General features: G+C 43.2%; 1 protein-coding gene across 1 annotated transcript in view; it reads left to right on the top strand.

Annotated features, from left to right (window-relative positions):
* The window catches only part of SORCS3 (sortilin related VPS10 domain containing receptor 3), a 317082-nt gene extending 300224 nt beyond the window's left edge, over nt 1-16858 (top strand). The window contains exons 23-27 of the mRNA XM_068139414.1: nt 545-676; nt 2524-2623; nt 6641-6746; nt 10855-11015; nt 11589-16858. Of these exons, the coding sequence (XP_067995515.1) occupies nt 545-676; nt 2524-2623; nt 6641-6746; nt 10855-11015; nt 11589-11653 (564 nt within the window). The 3' untranslated portion in view covers nt 11654-16858. The remainder of the gene's footprint in view (nt 1-544; nt 677-2523; nt 2624-6640; nt 6747-10854; nt 11016-11588) is intronic.
* The last annotated feature ends 1180 nt before the right edge of the window (nt 16859-18038 follow it).

Below are 18038 nucleotides of genomic sequence, written 5' to 3'. Positions count from 1 at the left end.
ATCCATTGAGACATTTCAATTTAAGAATAAGGTCAAAGAGCTTGAGATGGGGAAGAATCAGGGAGATAGTGGAATTAACCTCATACAGCAGAAGGTTTCTGAGGGAGAGAGGCTTCCCACCCTAGTGAGGATGCACAGCATGGATTTGGGGAGAGGGGGCAGTAGCCTCAGTGGACAGGTCACGCTGAAGACAGTTGTGAGACTCAGGTGTGGAGCTCACTCTTGATTCAGCAAGTTGAGCAGTTCCCAGGACAGTTGTTCTAATCAACCCCAGTTTCCAACTGTAGATAATAAGTTGTTCATGTATTAGTATCTGTGGGTTAAGGGGTGTTGTCAAGCCTACATTTGCTTATAGAAATGGTGTGAATCATTAACAGAACCTCTAGTTTTGACCCACTGAATGGGCAGAACAGCTCATTAGGGCCACAACATGTACACTGGAACTGGCAAATAACAAATTGATGGGAACACAATATTCCCATTGTGAATGGAAACTTCCGGAACAGAGTAGCAGCTAGAGACCCCCTTTTTACTTTTCTTTTAGGTGACTGGTATTCCTGATGAACAGATCTTGGTGGCTGTATTTCCTGGGCTGCCAACTTCTGCTGAACTCTTCATACTGCCCCACAAAAATACAACAGAGAGAAGGAAAAGCAGTGAGGCTGATCTGGAACAAGTAAGGAGAGAAGGATTCATGGAACATTTATTCCTATCATACCTTTTGCAGATGGGCTTCCTAACTTGTTCAACATTGGAAAAGACATTTTACAATAAGTGTGACAGAATTACTGCATGGGACTGTGGTGCCATAGTTTATGGCACTAAAGAAAATGATTTTCAGAAGAAAACCAGGCTTTTCTAATAGTTCATTGTGATATGTCACACTCTACCAGCAGTGGTTCTTCCTAGGTCAGTGGTTTGTCCTTATTGCAATAGTTATGGCCAAAAGAACCTTGAATATGTACTCCCTCTACTCCCTGGAGGAATGCTAATAGGCAGAGGCCAAAGCAACAAGACAGTACACTGAGGTTTACTAAAAATAAATCAGGCTTTCCAGCCCATATATCAGTGAAACAAGCCCTCTCTCTTTTTTTTTTTTTTCCTGCAGCAGTGAATGGCATGTGCAAACTGTATTTGGAAGTTACAATATCCGTCCATTTAGATAAATAGGTAATTACAGTGATGAATAGCAACAATGATGTGCAGGCAAGGGAAGAGCTAGGAGCACAGCCCTAGTCTCCTGAAGCTTTCATGCTAGAATTACCAAGTGATTATATCAACTCTATAAAGGCAAAAGAGTGAAGTTCTGCTGGAAAGGCTGCTTAGCTCTAGCTAATGTTCTTGTATGCAACATTTTTACTGTGTGCAAGTTGTGTGAGCCCGTCTCCAAGTAACTCTTGGAGGAATAACTCTTCTGTGATCAAGCATTAAGTAATTCAGCCAACTGCTGAATTCTGTGGTAGCTCTTGTCACCCACTGAGCAAAGTCTGTCCCCTCAGTGTCCTAGGAAGCTAGCAAAGCTGAACTCATTAAATTTGTGGTGACGGATGTGCAGAAGAGATGCATTGTGGTGGGAAGGTTTGGAATGATTTCTAGAGAGATTTTCTTGGAGTAATTTGCATCCTGTTTGGTAGGCTTTACCCATATTAGAATTCCCTTGAAGAAGGTGTTGTGTCAGTATTTCCTATACCAGTATGACACAGCTCTCTCAGATTAAGTTTATGACTACCCAACAGTAAAACCCAAAGCTCCAGTGCTCCAATTTTTTTCTTTCACAATCTGCTCAGTTTTATCTGTTGTTGACTTCTGATTGAGGAGCGCTGCCCTGGAGAGCAGACCATCAGAACTAAGAACTACTCAGTAGGTGTGCCCTGACCATCAGAACTACTCTAGGGAGACCAAACATTAAGAAATTCAGGCCCTGGTGCAACCTGTCAAGTATGTGCTCTGGGGCAACCAAAATAGCACATCATAGCTGGGTTGCTGAGCCATGAGTAAACTCCAGTCCAAGGCCCCTCTTCTACATGAAGGAAAAAGATGGCAAGTTTGCCATTAATCTTCAAAACTGTCTCATCCCTGACAGCCCATTTAAACAGGAGCACCATGACTAGAATTTTCCTTAATCAGTAGGAGTAAAGAAGTATTAGTGGACCGGACTACCTCACTCAGTTCCATCATCCACCAGCGACAGGCCAATGTATCATTGATTTTCAAGTGCATTAGATCAAACTCACAGGGCATTGTGGAGAGTGAAAAATCTAAGGGTCTAAGGAGGCTTGGTTTGCTTACAAAGAGAGGTATAATAACATACTCTCTGAGTCTCACAAGTCTTGTATGGAGAATTGCATGTAATAACGCTCAGCTCCATCTAAAGCGCTTGTACGTGTTTCTTAGTCTCTTGCTTCTCTTCCTGAAGTCAGTAAGAGCTGTTAGTCACTACATAGGCCACATGTATTCCTGAATGTTCTCTACAGCTTGCTGTCTTCTGAATTGTAACTGCTGTATCTCTTGTTGTTTCATCAGGTGGTAGAAATCCTTTTTAATGCTCTCAACCAGAACCTGGTCCAGTTCGAACTGAAGCCTGGGGTTGAAGTCATTGTGTATGTTACTCAGTTAACATTAGGTGAGTGTGGACTCAAATGCATCGCTGGGCTTCTTTTGAAGCTTCAGATTGCTCCAGGGAAACCAGCCTACATCAGAGCACTCCCAGGATGGGATGTGCTGCTGGGATATGTAGGACTGGTCATACTGAGACACCGTCTGTGGTAGAAGCAGGAGGTGTTAAAACCAGAATCCAGCAGTGGCATTTTTGTGCACCAGTTTGTACAAGTATTCAAAGTACCTTTTAAGAGTTCCCTATGGCTTAATTAACTAGAGCATTGATGGTTTTCAGGTGTTTTAGAAAATCAGGTGAATGGTTTTCTATTAAGCCTTATTGGGCACCTGTGGAATTCAGTGGGAGTATTACTAAGTTTCATGGATATTGGATCAAATCCTTACTTGCAAAGGGCTTGTTAATGTTATGACTGGCCAAGAAACTTTATAGAGGCAAAGTAGTAATGAAAAGAAGATCTAGGCCACTTACAAGGAATATGTGACTGAATACTGACTTCTACAAATTAGAATTTATACAATTTTTAATGCTTATCTTGATTTTCACACAGAGTAATGAATAGTCACTTTGAGCTTCATCATCCCCTTTGCTTTAAACCACCCAAGTGTGAAGCTCTCAGTTACTGCTGAGAATATTGGCCAGCCTAGTGTGAAGCTCTCGGCTATTGCTGAGAAAGTGATGACTACATAGGAGACAATGGATTTATTGTGGCTGAATAGAGACCTGCTGGTCCAAATAAAGAGCAAAAGGGAACTTCACAGACATTGGAAGCAGGGACTGGTAACCTGAAAGGAGTATAGGAACACTGCCTGGTTGTGTAGAGGTGAGATCAGGAAGGTGAAGTCACAGCTAGAACTGAACCTGTCAAGGGAATAACAAAAAAGGGCTTCTATAGGAACATTAACTGGCAAAGAAAGGTTAAAGAAAGTCTACCACTTCTGAGGAGTGAGAATGGAGAGCTCGTGTCAACAGACAAGCAGAAGACTGAAGTACACAATAAGTTTTTTGCCTCAGTCTTCACTGACAGTCATTCTTTGTCCTTATCTCAAGTCAATGGACCACTAGGTGTGGACCAGCAGGGTAAAGTCCCTCCTACCATAAGGGAAGATCAGGTTCAGAACCACCTGAGGAACCTCAATATACATAAATCTGTGGGAATAGATGAGATGCATCCCAGAGTTCTGAAGGAATTGGCTGATATGGTTGCAAGTCCACTCTTCATAATGTTTGAAAAGTCATGGCAGTCAGGTGAAGTCCCCTGGAGACTGGAAGAAGGGAAACATTGCACCCATCTATAAAGATGGTGAAAAAGAGGATCCTGGAAACTACTGAAATGTCAGCCTCATCTCTGTGCCTGGGAAGATCATGGAAAAGAGCATCCTGGAAGCTACACTGGAACACATGGAGGACAGGCAGGTGATTTGAGACAGCCAGCATGCCTTCACCAATGGCAAGTCCTGCTTGACCAATCCAGTAGCTTTCTACAATGATGTGTCTACATCAGTGGACAAGGGAAGACCAACAGAAGTCATCTGTATGGAATTCTGTAAAGCTTTTAATACAGTCCCCTATACTAAGCTGAAAAATATATGGGTCTGCTGGATGGGCTGTCAAGTGGATAAGGAATTGGTTGGATGATCACATCCAAAGGGTCATGGTCAAAGGCTTGATGTCCAGATGGAGATCAGTGACAAGTGGTGACCCTCAAGGGTCTGTACTGGGACCAGTGCTGTTCAATATCTTCCTCAACGATATCAACAATGAGATTGAGGGCACCCTCAGCAAATTTGCAGATAACACCAAGCTGAGTGGTGTGATTGATAAGTCTGAAGGACAGGTTGCCATCCAGAGGGTCCTGGACAGGCTGGAGAGGTGGGCTGAAACAAATCTCATGAGGTTCAATAAGGCAAAGTGCAAGTTTCTGCACCTAGGTTGGGGCAATCCTAAATATCAATGCAGGCTTGGGGATGATGAAATTGAGAGAAAAGGCCTTGGGGGTGCTGGTGCATGAGAAGCTAGACATGAGGCAACAGTGTGCACTTGCAACCCACATGGCAAATTGCATCCTAGGCTGCATCAAAAGAAGCATGGCCATCAGGTGGAGGGGGGGGGGATTCTGGCTTGTTGCTCTGGTAAAACCTTACCTGGGGTACTGCATCCAGCCCTGGAGCCCTTAACACAGGAAGGACTTGGACTTGATGGAGCTGGTCCAGAGGAGGGCCACAAAAATGATCACAGGGGGCTGGAAGACCTCTCCTGTGAGGACAGGCTGAGGGAGCAGGGGTTGTTCAGCCTAGAGAAGACTCTAGGGAGACGAAATAGCAGCCTTTCAGTACCTGTAGGGTGTCCTAAAAGAAGGTTGGAGAGGGACTGTTTACAAAGGTCTGTAGTGATAGGATGAGGGGCAATGGTTTGAAATTAGAGAAGAGTAGATTTAGACTGGATGTCAGGAGTAGGTTCGGCACCGTGAAGGGGTTGGAACACTGAAACAGGTTGCCCAGGGAGGTGGTTGAGGCCCCATCCCTGAGGATATTCAAGCTCAGGCTCGACAAGGCTCTGAGCAACCTCATCTGGTAGAGTATGTCCCTGCTGACTGCAGAGGGGTTGAACTAGATGACCTTTGGTGGTCCCTTCCAACCCAAACCATTCTATGATTCTGTGATTCTATTTTTGCCCTTGTTTCTATGACTACCTTTACAATTATCTGAAGTGTGGGATCTTGTGCTTGTGACCTGACTGATAGCCGCTTGGAAAGATTGGGGTTCGTGTCCCATGACAATACACTTTAGCTTTATTTTCATGAGACTCTTAGAGAGCCAAGAGCTGGGCTAAACTGAGGCTTGCAACCTACAGCTAGTGCCTTTTTGCCTTCATTCTCTGACTATTGTTTGGAATGAGAATCAGACATTAACAGGAGTAGGCTGGAATGAATTAATTTGTAAAACTGGGAATGAGATGCAACTATCTGCAGAATTTGGATTTGTTCTAGGAAGACACTGTGAAGTGTGGATTTGGCTTACAGTGCTCAACTACTCTTGCACACACATTCCTGTGGGAGTGCTGCATTTGTTCTCATAGTATTTTGATTCAGGTGAGATGGCAGTCACTTCTTTTCCATGAAAGAAGTAGTAGAAGCAGAATACTGGCAGGATCAGATTCTTAGATGCAAGAGTTTGGCAATGGAGCCTAAAGCAACTGTATTTGCATAGACTTTGTCCCCATCTTCTGGGTGACAGAAAAATATTAGATAACAGTAAAAAATTCAAACCCAAATATTTGCACAGAGTGAGAAACACTCAGCTGCTGTCATTAGAGACTTCTCAGAATCTTGATTCTCAGCGCAGTACTCTGGCCATTAAGATTGTCTGCTCCCGTGAGCTGTGAGAATAGCTGTATAAACAAGGTATGGTAACACATTTTATTTAGCCCACCCAAAATGTTAAGGATAGAGGGATCAAACCTCTGAAAAATTATAACATATAGCATGCTTGGGCCCAGGATTAGTGCTTTGGGCTCCTCCATGTTATGAAAAATGACTTAAAAGTTTGTGAGGTCCAATACAAGGATGAACCCTGAAGCTTCTCACAAGACTGGATCCTTGTCACATATGAGACAGACATTTGTCATTTAAAGGTGGAAGCATTCATGGATGCTCTGAGGTAGCTTCTCCAAAGAGCAGTAGATGTGCGTTAAGCCACACATCATAAATTTAGTTCCCACTCCAGTACCTTGAAAAGCCTGAAATTAAATAGAACAAAGTGTCAACCCAGGAGTGCTCAGCCATTCAGCTAAGCATGGCTTGCTGTGCCTTTTCACTAGGTGTTAGGCCACACTGTCTTGAGAAAGGAGCTTGACTTTCAAAGGAAAAGAGAGTCAATTTGTTTCCTACTGATTGGTCTTGCTGCATGCACCATGCAGTGGTGATAAAGCAGATATGTCAAAGACAGATATGATCTCAGCTCTCTGGTAGTTACGTATTCCCTACTAGCATGTTGCAAATGTAATGCTCTGCCTTTCCTCCTGCAGCACCCCTTGTTGATTCCAGCACAGGTCATAGCAGTTCGGCGATGCTGATGTTGTTGTCTGTGGTGTTTGTAGGCTTGGCCGTTTTTTTAATCTACAAATTCAAGAGGTAAGTTGAGAAACTTTGAGGGATGGGAGGAAGAGGAGACACCTGGGGGGGGGTTACCTGAATTCTAGAAAGAATCCAGTGCCTGGACTGCAGACAGAGAGCTGGCCTAGGGCTTGGACCAGTAAAATTCTCAGTTTCTCATAGAGAAGACCACCTACCGTCCATCTACAGACTCAGTACTCTGAAAGCTCACCAAGGGCTCAGAAATCAAGCTGTGACCTACTTCAACAGATGTGTTTGAACCACAGACCAGAAATGGGAACCCTGTGTGTTCACTGAATACTGAGCTACACAATGCAGCCTTAGTCAAAACAATCACATGATGAGTTTCTTCATACAGTCTCTATTCCTACCAGGCCACCTGCTTTACTGCAGCAGCGTCACGTTTGCATCTTGTGAAGTGAATAGTTTAGTCTTGCAGAGGAACAGGTGTGATTACATTAAGGATGGAAAACTCAAAGCCAGGAAATTTTGTATGAAACATCATGATGCCTTTGGGAATCAGTGCTGAGATTTTTTTTTTTTTTCCCCCAGATGTTAATATAAAACTTCTGCTTCCAGGCAGCAAGCAGGACCTGTGCTGGCCCATGGCATTTTGCTGCTGCAAGCTGTGAAGCAAAATACAGGATAAGAATGGCCTGTTTGCTGACAGGCTGCCTTATGAGAATATATTTTAGGCAGATGGAGCTCCTTAGGGGGAACTTTGCATTCGGTGCAGTACTTACTGTGTTAAATGGTCTGTGTGCCCAGATCCTGCCCAGTGGCAAAATATTTTATCAGAAGCATAAACTGAATCTGACTTTAAACAAACACACAAACCAAAAAAAAAAACAAAAAAAAAACAAAACACACCAAAAAAGGCCCCACAAACTCTGGACATGAATAGTTCCTCCAAACTGTGAAGCAGAAGCTTTTTCTGTCCAGATCCCAGAAATCTGTTTCTCTCTCCAGCTTTTCTGCAGCCCAAGATAAGGTTCGTGCTCTCTAATGATACAAACAATGTCAAAACTGGAATAATAAGACAGGCATGTATCATCGCTTCTGGTTTTGAAGCTCCTCTCACGTTGAACTTCTTGCATTAACCACTGTCAAAATTAGGGGGTGGCACTGCTTCTAGTGCTTGACCTTGTGCATATCAAGATCTGTTACCAAGCCCAGGACTAATGGCAGAAAATCTAGGTGTGTGAATCTGCTCAGGTGCATATTTCCAGTCCTTCAGTGTGACTTGCTTGTTGCAGTCTGAAATCCTCTGTTTCCCTGAGGTGGAATATAGCTTCTCAGGTGAATATGGAATGGGATATGGGACTTGCTCAAGACATTGGTCTAATAATGTGCTCGAGAGGCAGCTAATGGCTTCTTTCACTCTGAAATGTGGGGTGAGGAGGGCAAAGTCTTGTTGAGAGTTGTCTCGAGATGTGGGTACAACCCTTTGTAAGATGTGCTTTCCTTTGTGTCTTGTTGAGATGGTTTTCTTAAGTTTGGCCTAATGCCTTTGGCTCTGTGGTCAGTGATCAGTTACCAGGAGGAAGAATCTGTATATTCTGGCTGCCAGAGAGCAGCGAGGGGGCAATTCACTTTGCATTGTCAGTCTTCAGGTGATGTTATGCTACCATAGCTCATAAAACTGACTTGTACTGCTTAAGCATCCTGAGCCTTGAGCATAACAACCATCAGACTTGCACTGTGCTCCAGGGCTGGAAGACCCTGCCTTGTTAAAATCTGTCTAAAAGTTGGATTTATTATAAATTAGGAGTGAGGGGAAAGGTGGTTAAAGCATAAGCTATTCTTAGCTCAAAGCTAATCAACTTGTCCCCTTTTATTTGCTGTGTCCCAAGGAGGATAAACCCAGGTCAGACTAACAAAGTTTAGCACTGAGTCAGATACCCACAGTGTTCTCAGCTTGATTTTCCAGAACAGAAAGAAAATTTTCAGCTCTGTCTAAAATCTTTGTCTCAATGCATCAGGAATGAGCTCATGCAACAATTCTTTATGAAGATAGGAGGGGAAAACCAAAAGGTTTCTTCTAGCTCTCAGTAATGCAGAGGTCCGTTAGCCATATGTACTTTTCTGATTAACACTAATTCCAGCCTGAATACAGAACTGCTGCTTACAGGAAAAGGTTGTGGGGCGAGCATGGGCCTGCATGAATTTTTAATTCTCCAAGTTTACAGAATCAGTGCATTGCTGGTTTGCACAGACTCATTTTAAGTCCATCAAGTTATAGACTCAGTGGTCATGTTAAACACTGCTGCCAGAGAGATACTTGTTGAGGAGATCTGGGTGAAAGAGCAAAGAAGGGGGGAAAGTAGGGAAATAATCTGTAAAAAGGTTGTTTCTTTTCTGGGAGATTGAACATAACACAGGTCAATCCTCTGTGTGGGAGTGGTGAGAAGTAGTGGGGCAATGGGGCAGTCAGTGTGTATGCATCCTGGGACAGGAGTGCAGGAGTGTGCACGTGTGTGGGGTGGGACTTTGTGGCCACCTGTGTCTGTACTGGGAAGCATAGCAGGATTGTGTACATATGTATGGATGCACATAGCTACAGCCATCTCAGTTTGTTTTTCCCTGTGGCTCTGAAGTACCTGAAGGCTCTGTGCCAGTGCCTCATACTTCTAAAGGGCTTTTCTCACCTTTCCTCTTAAAGCTCAGACGACTAGAATTTCTTTACTGTTGCATTATTTAGAAACAAAGCTAAGTCTTCCAGCATCTCCAAGCATGATCTCATGTCCACATCTCTGCACACCTCCAGACTTACTTTGGTCATTTAAATCCTATGGGAGTGCATTTGTTCTCCCTCATCTGATATGTGCATTCCCTGTGCTTATGTCTTCTAATGATCTGTGAGGCATGTTTGAAGGTTAGAAGGAGAGGATAAGAGAAAGGGAGAAAAAAAGGAGGTTTGTCAACTTCTGCTAAACATCCCAAACAATATCCTGACTTCCTGATGGTTAGGAATGGGATACCAAACCAAGCCAATAGCAAAAGTCATTTGAGGCCAGAACTTCACTGGAGTAAAATCGGCATAGGCCTATTGAATTCTTGATTGCTGAGGCAATTTCCACTGCTTTCCATCTTTGACATATCCATCAGCAGACAAATTCACATTAAAAGATGTCATTTTATACAGCCTATTTTGAGCACATCTTCTTTCTTTCTCCTGTGTTCTTTAAGGAATTGAAATATTCTCTGAATTTGCCTTATTTTAGCAGTGTGGACTGCATGACACAGAATCCTGTTAAGGGCATTAGAAAAGACAGTCACCTTCCAACAGGCAACAAGGCACAGATAATCCTAGCAACTCCCTCAGTGCTCAATGCATTACTTTTCTATTCTCTCATTTTAAACTTGTATTCCTCCATGGATTACTATCTCACTCTCTGTCTAGGCCTGTCTAATTATCTGTCTAACTGACTTTGAAGGATATCGTTCTAGCAGTCCAAGTTAACTTCTCTGGGAGAAAAAGAAGAAATAATAATCCCTTCAACTTCCTTGCCTTCCTGAGCAGCAGCAGAAAATAAGTCCCTGCAAACTTGCATGATCTGTAGCATAGCAAGCTGGTTTTTGCAATGAAATGGTAACAAATAGACTTTGGATGGGTGTTAGGAGGTTTGAATCCTTCCTGTACTATGAGCTATGACCAGTTCTTTAAAATCCTTTCTGATGTGGCAGTTCCTACTCAGTCAGTGAGGGCCTGTCAATAGAAACAAGCCTGGCAATTTTTTTTACTCAGTTGATAGTAGTGCTCAAATTGATTTTTACTTTTGGTTTCCAATGAACCACTAATCATGTAATAAATACTGAGAGCGTTGGCAATTGCAGCTGATTGTACTTAGTTGATTGCTGCTCCCTGAGTTTGGTGCAGTGTTCACTGTGCATGTCTTCTCATTTAAAAGAGCAGGACCAGAACATTTAGCTTTATAGATGGAAGAGTCTTTAGGCACAGGATAAGAAGTCAGTGGCCTGAGATTCAGGGTAGTGGTGGTGTTGGAATAAGTAAATGCTAATGTCACTTTCAGAATATCACTTTAGTGTTGTCTGACGAAGCAATGGCATGCCAAGGAGCTCTGTGTTAAAAAAATATAACCTCTTGTTTTCCTTTCCTGCATAGGAAAATCCCTTGGATTAACATCTATGCCCAAGTTCAGCATGACAAGGAGCAGGAAATGATTGGCTCTGTCAGCCAAAGTGAAAATGCCCCCAAAATCACTTTGAGTGAGTTCACAGATCCTGAGGAGCTGATGGACAAAGAGCTGGACACACGAGTGATGGGTGAGAGACAGCCTTCATCTGGGGCTTGCTTCACAGTCTTGAGTGAGAATTTTGCTCATTGGGCTATTAGGAGAGGCAACAACTGTGACCCCAGGTACTGAGGTACAGAGACAGGAAGCAAATCTCTCTGCAATATGGTAAACAGGGGGTTGTTCTCATAGATTTTCTCACAGTTTTTCTCACAGTGTTACATGGTCAGGGTACGAAACTGGAAACAGCAATAGTTAGTAATGACTGTGGCTTACACCCTGCCTTTCCTGCAGAGGGGTGCCAGATTTCCTGAACCCACAGAAGAATCAGCTGAATCAAACCTAGCCAGTTGATGTGCTGTCATTACAAGCGAGTATGTTCTCTAATAGCTTAATGAATACACTGCTGGTCAACTGAGCTATGCTAACAGGTTTTCTGCATGATCAATGCCTAATGCAAATAGGAAATAAGGATGTGTTACTTTTAAGCACCTTCTGTGTCTTTACACTTACACAAGCACTTTCTAAGGAGGAGCAAAAAGCAATATGGACCAAACTGTTGAAGCCCCTGCAGTGACTCTCTTTTTCATTTTCTCCTCCACAGGAAGCATCTCAACAATTGCCAACAGTGAAAGCACAAAGGAAATCCCCAACTGCACTAGTGTTTAATACTGAGAATCCACTTGGTCCACAACATTTATGACTTTTTATTTGTAATTATTATTGTTATTATTATTATTATGAAAAAGAAAAAAAAAAAGAAGAAAGAGTTATATGTCATTATTATCATTTGGGAGGGGCTGGGGTGGGCTTTTTCTTTTTCACCAGGGCTGCATTCATAAATAGCAGGGTTTCTTCATAATTGGAATATACTCATTGGATTAGAAAGAAAAAGGAAAGAATGAGTTAAGTGTGGGATAGAATTCGTATGCCAGCATCCTGTTAAATATACAATGAGAATTAGTATTCAAATCCAACAGGTAGGTACAGTACCTTAGGCAACATGCTGTAGGAAAATTGTCCCTTTTTAGCCCTTTTCAAAATAGCTCATGAATCAGCTACTTCATCCTGCCAGACAGCTCAGGCTGGGTTGTTGGACCAGGCTCTAGGACATGCCAACAGATTTCACTTTCCAGTGACATGCATGTCTCAGCTTTTTGCAGGATCTTGCCACCTTTAATTGCTTTTCATTTCAGTCACCCTCTGGCACTGTTGACTGCTGAGAAAGGAAAAAAAATACCACCAACACAACAAAAAACAAACAACAATCAGAGTAAACACATGCATCAGTGTTCCTTGGACCGTAGAGTGGCTGGAGGGGACAGCACCAGAAGCGACGAAGGAGCAGGCCTGAGTTTATGAATGCAGCCCCGAAACCTGTGCATGTGAATAGCGAGGATGCCGAAGGCCTACTGTAGATAATGACAATGTACAGAGCTTTTTATTTCTTGGGAAATAATTTAATGTTTAGTAAAAGAAGATCTGTTTGAAACAAAACCTGAACCACACACCCACACGCACGCGCGTGCCCGTACACGCCAGCCCATCGGGGACTGCGGGGCGCACTCGAGTCACACTTTGGTTCCAAGTGTGTTCCAGTTGTCTGTCGTATTTCAATCTGACATTGCTGTCTATAAATACAGCATAGTTTATTTCTGTGTGTATAGCCACATGCATTTGTGTTGGGCTTTTTTTTTGTTTGTTTTTTAATATATATAGTATCATTTTCTATGATGGAGCAGAAAAAGGTATTAACAGGGCAGGCTATGGTGTTAATCATCTATTCACCTCTGGTGCTGTTGTCCCCTTCTGAGAAGGACCTTGGTGACATCCATTAGGCCTGCTGGCAACAGATGGGATACCCCTGTCTCAAAGGGGGAAAAAGGTCCTAGCACAGGAGCTAGCAGGGCTCACTGAAAGAGCCTTAAACTAGATTTGAAGGGGGAAGGGCACAAAACCAGGCTTGCTAGAGATAAGCCTGAGGGCAGCACACCAACAGTTGAAGGATGGTGTGCTAGTGAGGTCTGTTGGTCTGGCTGTATTAGTTGAGATAGGAAATGGGGACCCACATGGCAGCAAAGACAATAGGGTTAATGATTATCAACCACAGGAGTACCTGAGAACTTCTACCTGCAAAAATACGGCAAGACCTTTAGAACAACTGAAGTGTGTGTACACTAACGCTTGAAGTACAGGAGACAGGAGGAGCTGGAAGCCATTGTGCATCAGGAAAACAATGACATAGTGGCCATCACATAAATATGCTGGCATGTGTCACATTACTGGAGTTTGGCAATCAGTGGCTACATTTTCAGAAGGGACAGGAAAGGAAGGAGAGGTGGTGGGGTGGCCCTGTATGTCAGGGGGTCTTTTGATTGTGTTGAGGTTAATAACGGTGATGATAGGATTGAGTTTTATGGGTGAGAATCAGGGCAAAGGTAGATGTCCTGGTGGAAGTCTGTTATAGACCACCCAACCACGATGAAGAGACAGGTAAAATATTCTTTAGGAATCTGTGAGAAGTCTCATGATCACTGGTCATTGTTTTCCTGGGGGACTGCTGGAAAGGTAACACAGCAGAGAGGGAGCAGTCTTGGAGGTTCCTAAACTATGTGGAGTGTAATTTCTTGACAGTGTTGGTGATGGAGCCAGCTAGGCAAGCCACCCTGCTGGACCTGCTGTTTGTGAACCAAGAAGGACTTGGGGGTTATGTTACATTTTGGGGCCATCTTGAGAACAGTGATTGCAAAATGATAGTTCTCAGTTGTTAGAGAGGTAAAGAGAAGGGTCAGCAGGACTGCCACCTGAGACTTCCTGCAGACAGACTTTGGCCAGTTTCAGAGACTGGTCAACAGAGTCCCTTGAGAGGCAGACCTGAGAGGCCAAGGAATCCAGGAAGCCTAGACACCATGAGGGTGGTGAGACACTGGAACAGGTTGCCCAGGGAGGTGGTGGAAGCCCCATCCCTGGAGGTTTTTAAGGCCAGGCTGGATGTGGCTCTGGACAACCTGATCTAGTGGAAAGTATCCCTGCCCATGGCACAGGGGTTGGAAAGATATGATCCTTTAAGTCCTTTCCATCCCTGACAATTCTGTGATTCTGTGACACTGTTTATGAGGAAAGTATTAAAGGCATGGGAACAGGCTGTCCCCATGTGCCAAAAGAAGAGTCAGTGGGGAAAAAAGCTGGCCTGGCTAAATACAGATACTTGGTTGCAGCATAGGGAGAAAAGGAGAGTCTGTGGTCATTGGAAGAAGGGGCAGGCCATTCAGTTGGACTACAAGGCTGTCATGAGGCTACACAAGGAGAAAATAGAAGGGCCAAAGCCCAACTGGAAATTAATTTGGTTCCAGCTGGTTGTAAGAGCCAGCAGCAGTGGAAAGAAGATTTGAGGTATATATGGGAAGATGTTCTAATGCTGGTGTGGTAACAGGAGACAGGAATGAGACCAGGTGACAATGTTTGTTACTATTTTGTAGGACCTGAATACAAGACTTCATGTCACCTTTAATATATCTGTACTGAAATCAGGAGGTGGATAGAGTTGAGGTTTTACTTGTTAACCTCTTTGCACTGCAACATGGCAGTTGGCTTCAAACCACCCCCAGTTACATGTGTTCACTCTGTTAAATGGGCTGGGATGTCTTTAGAGGTTATAATCCTGAGGGGTCTGCAGGTGGAGAGAAAAGTACTTTAACAGAGTTTTGCAGAAAAAGCACAGGATGAATTATCAGGATTAAAGCTGTAAAACTAAAATGTAGGGAGAAACTCTTTTGTGTGAAGCACTAAAGCTAAATAGTCTCAGTCCTTCTCCTCCGTTTCAGTCAGGCTTGGGGGCCTTTTCTGATGATTTAAAAGTAATTATTTTCTGTTTCCTCCATCACTTTTCTGCTCTAGCTCCTAATGTAAGCTGGAGAATGACTCTAGTATTTATTTAACCTTGAGTTTCCATCCATCACATGCATGAAGTGTTGCATTATTCTCTCTTCTACTGAAACGCCAAAGTAATGGCCTAGTCTGGTGATGACACTTCTCACAAGGCCACGGTGTCTCATTTAGATATAGATGGGAGAAATGTACATAAACAATGATCCACTGGGCCCTGAGCTAAACTGCAGGCTGATCTCAGTCTTCTCTGATCATTAGGATTTGAGGAATTGCTTTTGTGTGCTGCTGCAGAGGACTAAATGTGAAATACTTATTACTTCCCATATTAACAGGAAACAAAGTGAAAATGTGCACTGTCAGTTGAAATTTTTTAGGTTTTTCATGGGAGTGATCTCATGTTGATTTGAAAGGAAAGACAGAGAATTCATGGTTTTCACAGTTTATTTTAACATTTTTTTACATTTTTTTCCCCTTGTTTTTCTCCTTTGCACTCTTAAAGACAACTCTAAGTACATCCTAGCAGGTGGCAGGAAACAGGGAGAAAAGACTGGGAGTAGGCTGCTGAAAGGAAAAGAAACATTTTCACTTCTCTAAAAGAAATTTAATCCCAGTGAAGACTGAGAAGTTTGTTAATGATGCAGTTAATTTTTTGGAGAAGCAGCTGTCAAGAAGGCCATTTTCAATCCAAAATTATTCAAAGGGCACTACAAAGCAAACAAAAATGATCCATGGAGCCACAACTGTGTGTCAGGAAAAACTGTCCCATACTTCGTGTTCCATGAGACTCAGTGGGTATTGCTACTTCGCAGGGTAGTTTGTTACTCTGCTGTCTGGGCCAGAGTGTGCTCTGTGCACATCTGGAAAGAGCTCCCTAGGATGTAGATGGGACCATCTTTGCCAGATCATGCCTGCTGCATTAGGGTACAATCATGGTTGATGGCATCTGAAAGAAACCCTTGTGTTCATGATTGAAAATTTCTCCCGTAAAAAGGTGTAAATACTGCATCCAGTGGGATACCCAGGGCTCTATCTATCCATGGGACCCCTGTAAGGTTTGGATTGGGCAACTAGCCCTGCCTGTCTCTTTTGGAAGTTACTGAGCTGTGGTCTTGGCTGCTTTTAAGCATGTATGTCATACTGGGAAACAACACTTGGGAGATGTCATTAGGGTTTTTCCCCCTGCAAGTTTTACCTCTGAGGAAAAAGGTAACAGAAACAATTGAAGCTGTAGATTGTTATTTACATGAGTAAGGAGAGAAAGAGCCAATGGCATGAGCAGAATGTAACTATCTCCCATGCTGTAGTTATGTGTAAAGAGAAGAGAGAGTGTAAGAGACTTGGTCAGTGCCCTCTATCACTGCCAGCCTTTCCCTCATGATGGGAGTCTACTGTATTAGATGTAATATAGGAATAACATGAAACCTGGAGGGCAGGTGCAGCTCTTGGCTTTGAGTGGCTGTGATTCTGATATAAATACCCAATAGATCCTCTATTTAGTTTAGCCTGTGCTTGAGACCCCCAACACTAAGCCCAGAGGGGTCAGAGATGAGTGACTGGGACCTGCAGAGTTTTTCAGTTAGAGTTGCCACCAGTAAGAGCACGTGCAGGAAAGCGTGCATTTTCTTCTGGACTAAGTTTTGGGTTTAGGGATGAGCAAAGATGTGCTGTTGTCCTCTCTTTCTCTTCAGTCAGTTCCCACACACATTCCAGGCCTGACAAACCAAAGCAGAATCCTCAAATTCCTTCTGATGTTGTTGGGCAATGCATTAAACCCAAATCACCACCGCGTTTTTAACGGATTAAATGAGGCAGACAATTGCAATACCTGTATTAAACACAGTAATACAAATGCATGAGTCATATATATACATATATATATACTGTTCTTGGTTTTATTGTTCCATTTGAATATTTCTACTGTAAAAAAAAAAAAAAAAGGCAGTGGTTTTGAAATTGTTGAAAATAAATGTATTTTTGTACATCAGAGTTACCCCTGGTTGCTCCTTCAGTCTTTGTTGTGAAATTTCCTTTTGGTGAAGTCTGCTCTGTCTTTATTGAATTTCCCTTGCCATATCTAGCTCTCCAACCCTATCTGTCATCCAGGGTCACGCAAAGCACCTGGAGAGTGAGCAGGGAAATGTTATAAGGCAAGATAAGATAAAAGATAAAACAACTACCTCTTCCTCTTTCTTACTGCTCTTCTCAAAAATTAATGATCTCCATGTCTTTCCATTCCACAGACTGATTCTCTTTGGAGACTGGGAGGTGAATAGGAGGGTAGAACTACCTGCTTATGCAGGTAAGGTCCCATGAATTCCATGCTCTGTTTAAAAAGGAAAAAAGAGCATGGAAATGTGCCTCTGAATATGTGCCAGAAATCTCCCTCCATGGACATGCATGCACACCACTCATCCCCCTTCCCCTCCTTTCCTTTGGCTCCCTGTAAATTGTGATTTTGTGGAGTATGGCAGTTACCTGGAAACCTCTCTACATATCTCTTCCTTATGCTCCTTTCCAGGTGTCTAGTACTGGTCACTGGTGGAGGTGAGACTAACAGGACAATTTTTTTTCTCTGACCTGATGTAGCTTATCTTTTATCTACATATCACTTAAGAATGCAGCTGATGTCTACATTTTCTTCCTTTTATAAGCCATGATCAGGTGTCTGTGTTTTCCCTTTAAGTCAGTAAGCTGATCAGGTCAAGCAACCAAGAACTAGACTGGCCCTCTGAGAGTGATGTGGGAGAGACCTTCAGCATCACAGAAGATCTCTCAGCCCATGGGACACCTCTAGTATGGGAGAGAGAAGTACTGTCAAAGCCATTTTCCCCATGTTGGTGTAATGATACTGAAATTGTTGTCTTGGTTTGGTCTCACTGACCAAGGCTTCTCTTCTGTTCCTTGTGCAGGGAGAGCCTTTCATTACTTATACAATGGGAACACTTACAAGGCCTGGCTGATGGCATCCCCCCTTGAGCCCAACACTGAATACATCAGGTCATAGCAATGTCAGTGTTGGGATGCAGAAGTGCAATAAGTCTTGGCTAGGGCTGGTTGCATCATCACCCACATGTTGCAGTCTACAACATAGATGGAAACAGATAGATGCCTGAATCATCCAGGGCACTGTCTTCACATTCTTTGGAGCATGGGGCTCAATACTTCT

This window comes from Melanerpes formicivorus, unplaced genomic scaffold (genome assembly GCF_026170545.1).
Source record: "Melanerpes formicivorus ecotype bairdi unplaced genomic scaffold, bMelFor1.0.p_v2 SCAF_6, whole genome shotgun sequence".
Classification (NCBI taxonomy): Eukaryota; Metazoa; Chordata; class Aves; order Piciformes; family Picidae; genus Melanerpes; species Melanerpes formicivorus.
The sequence above is the reverse complement of the archived record's forward strand: the minus strand, read 5'-3'. Positions and strand labels throughout refer to the sequence as shown.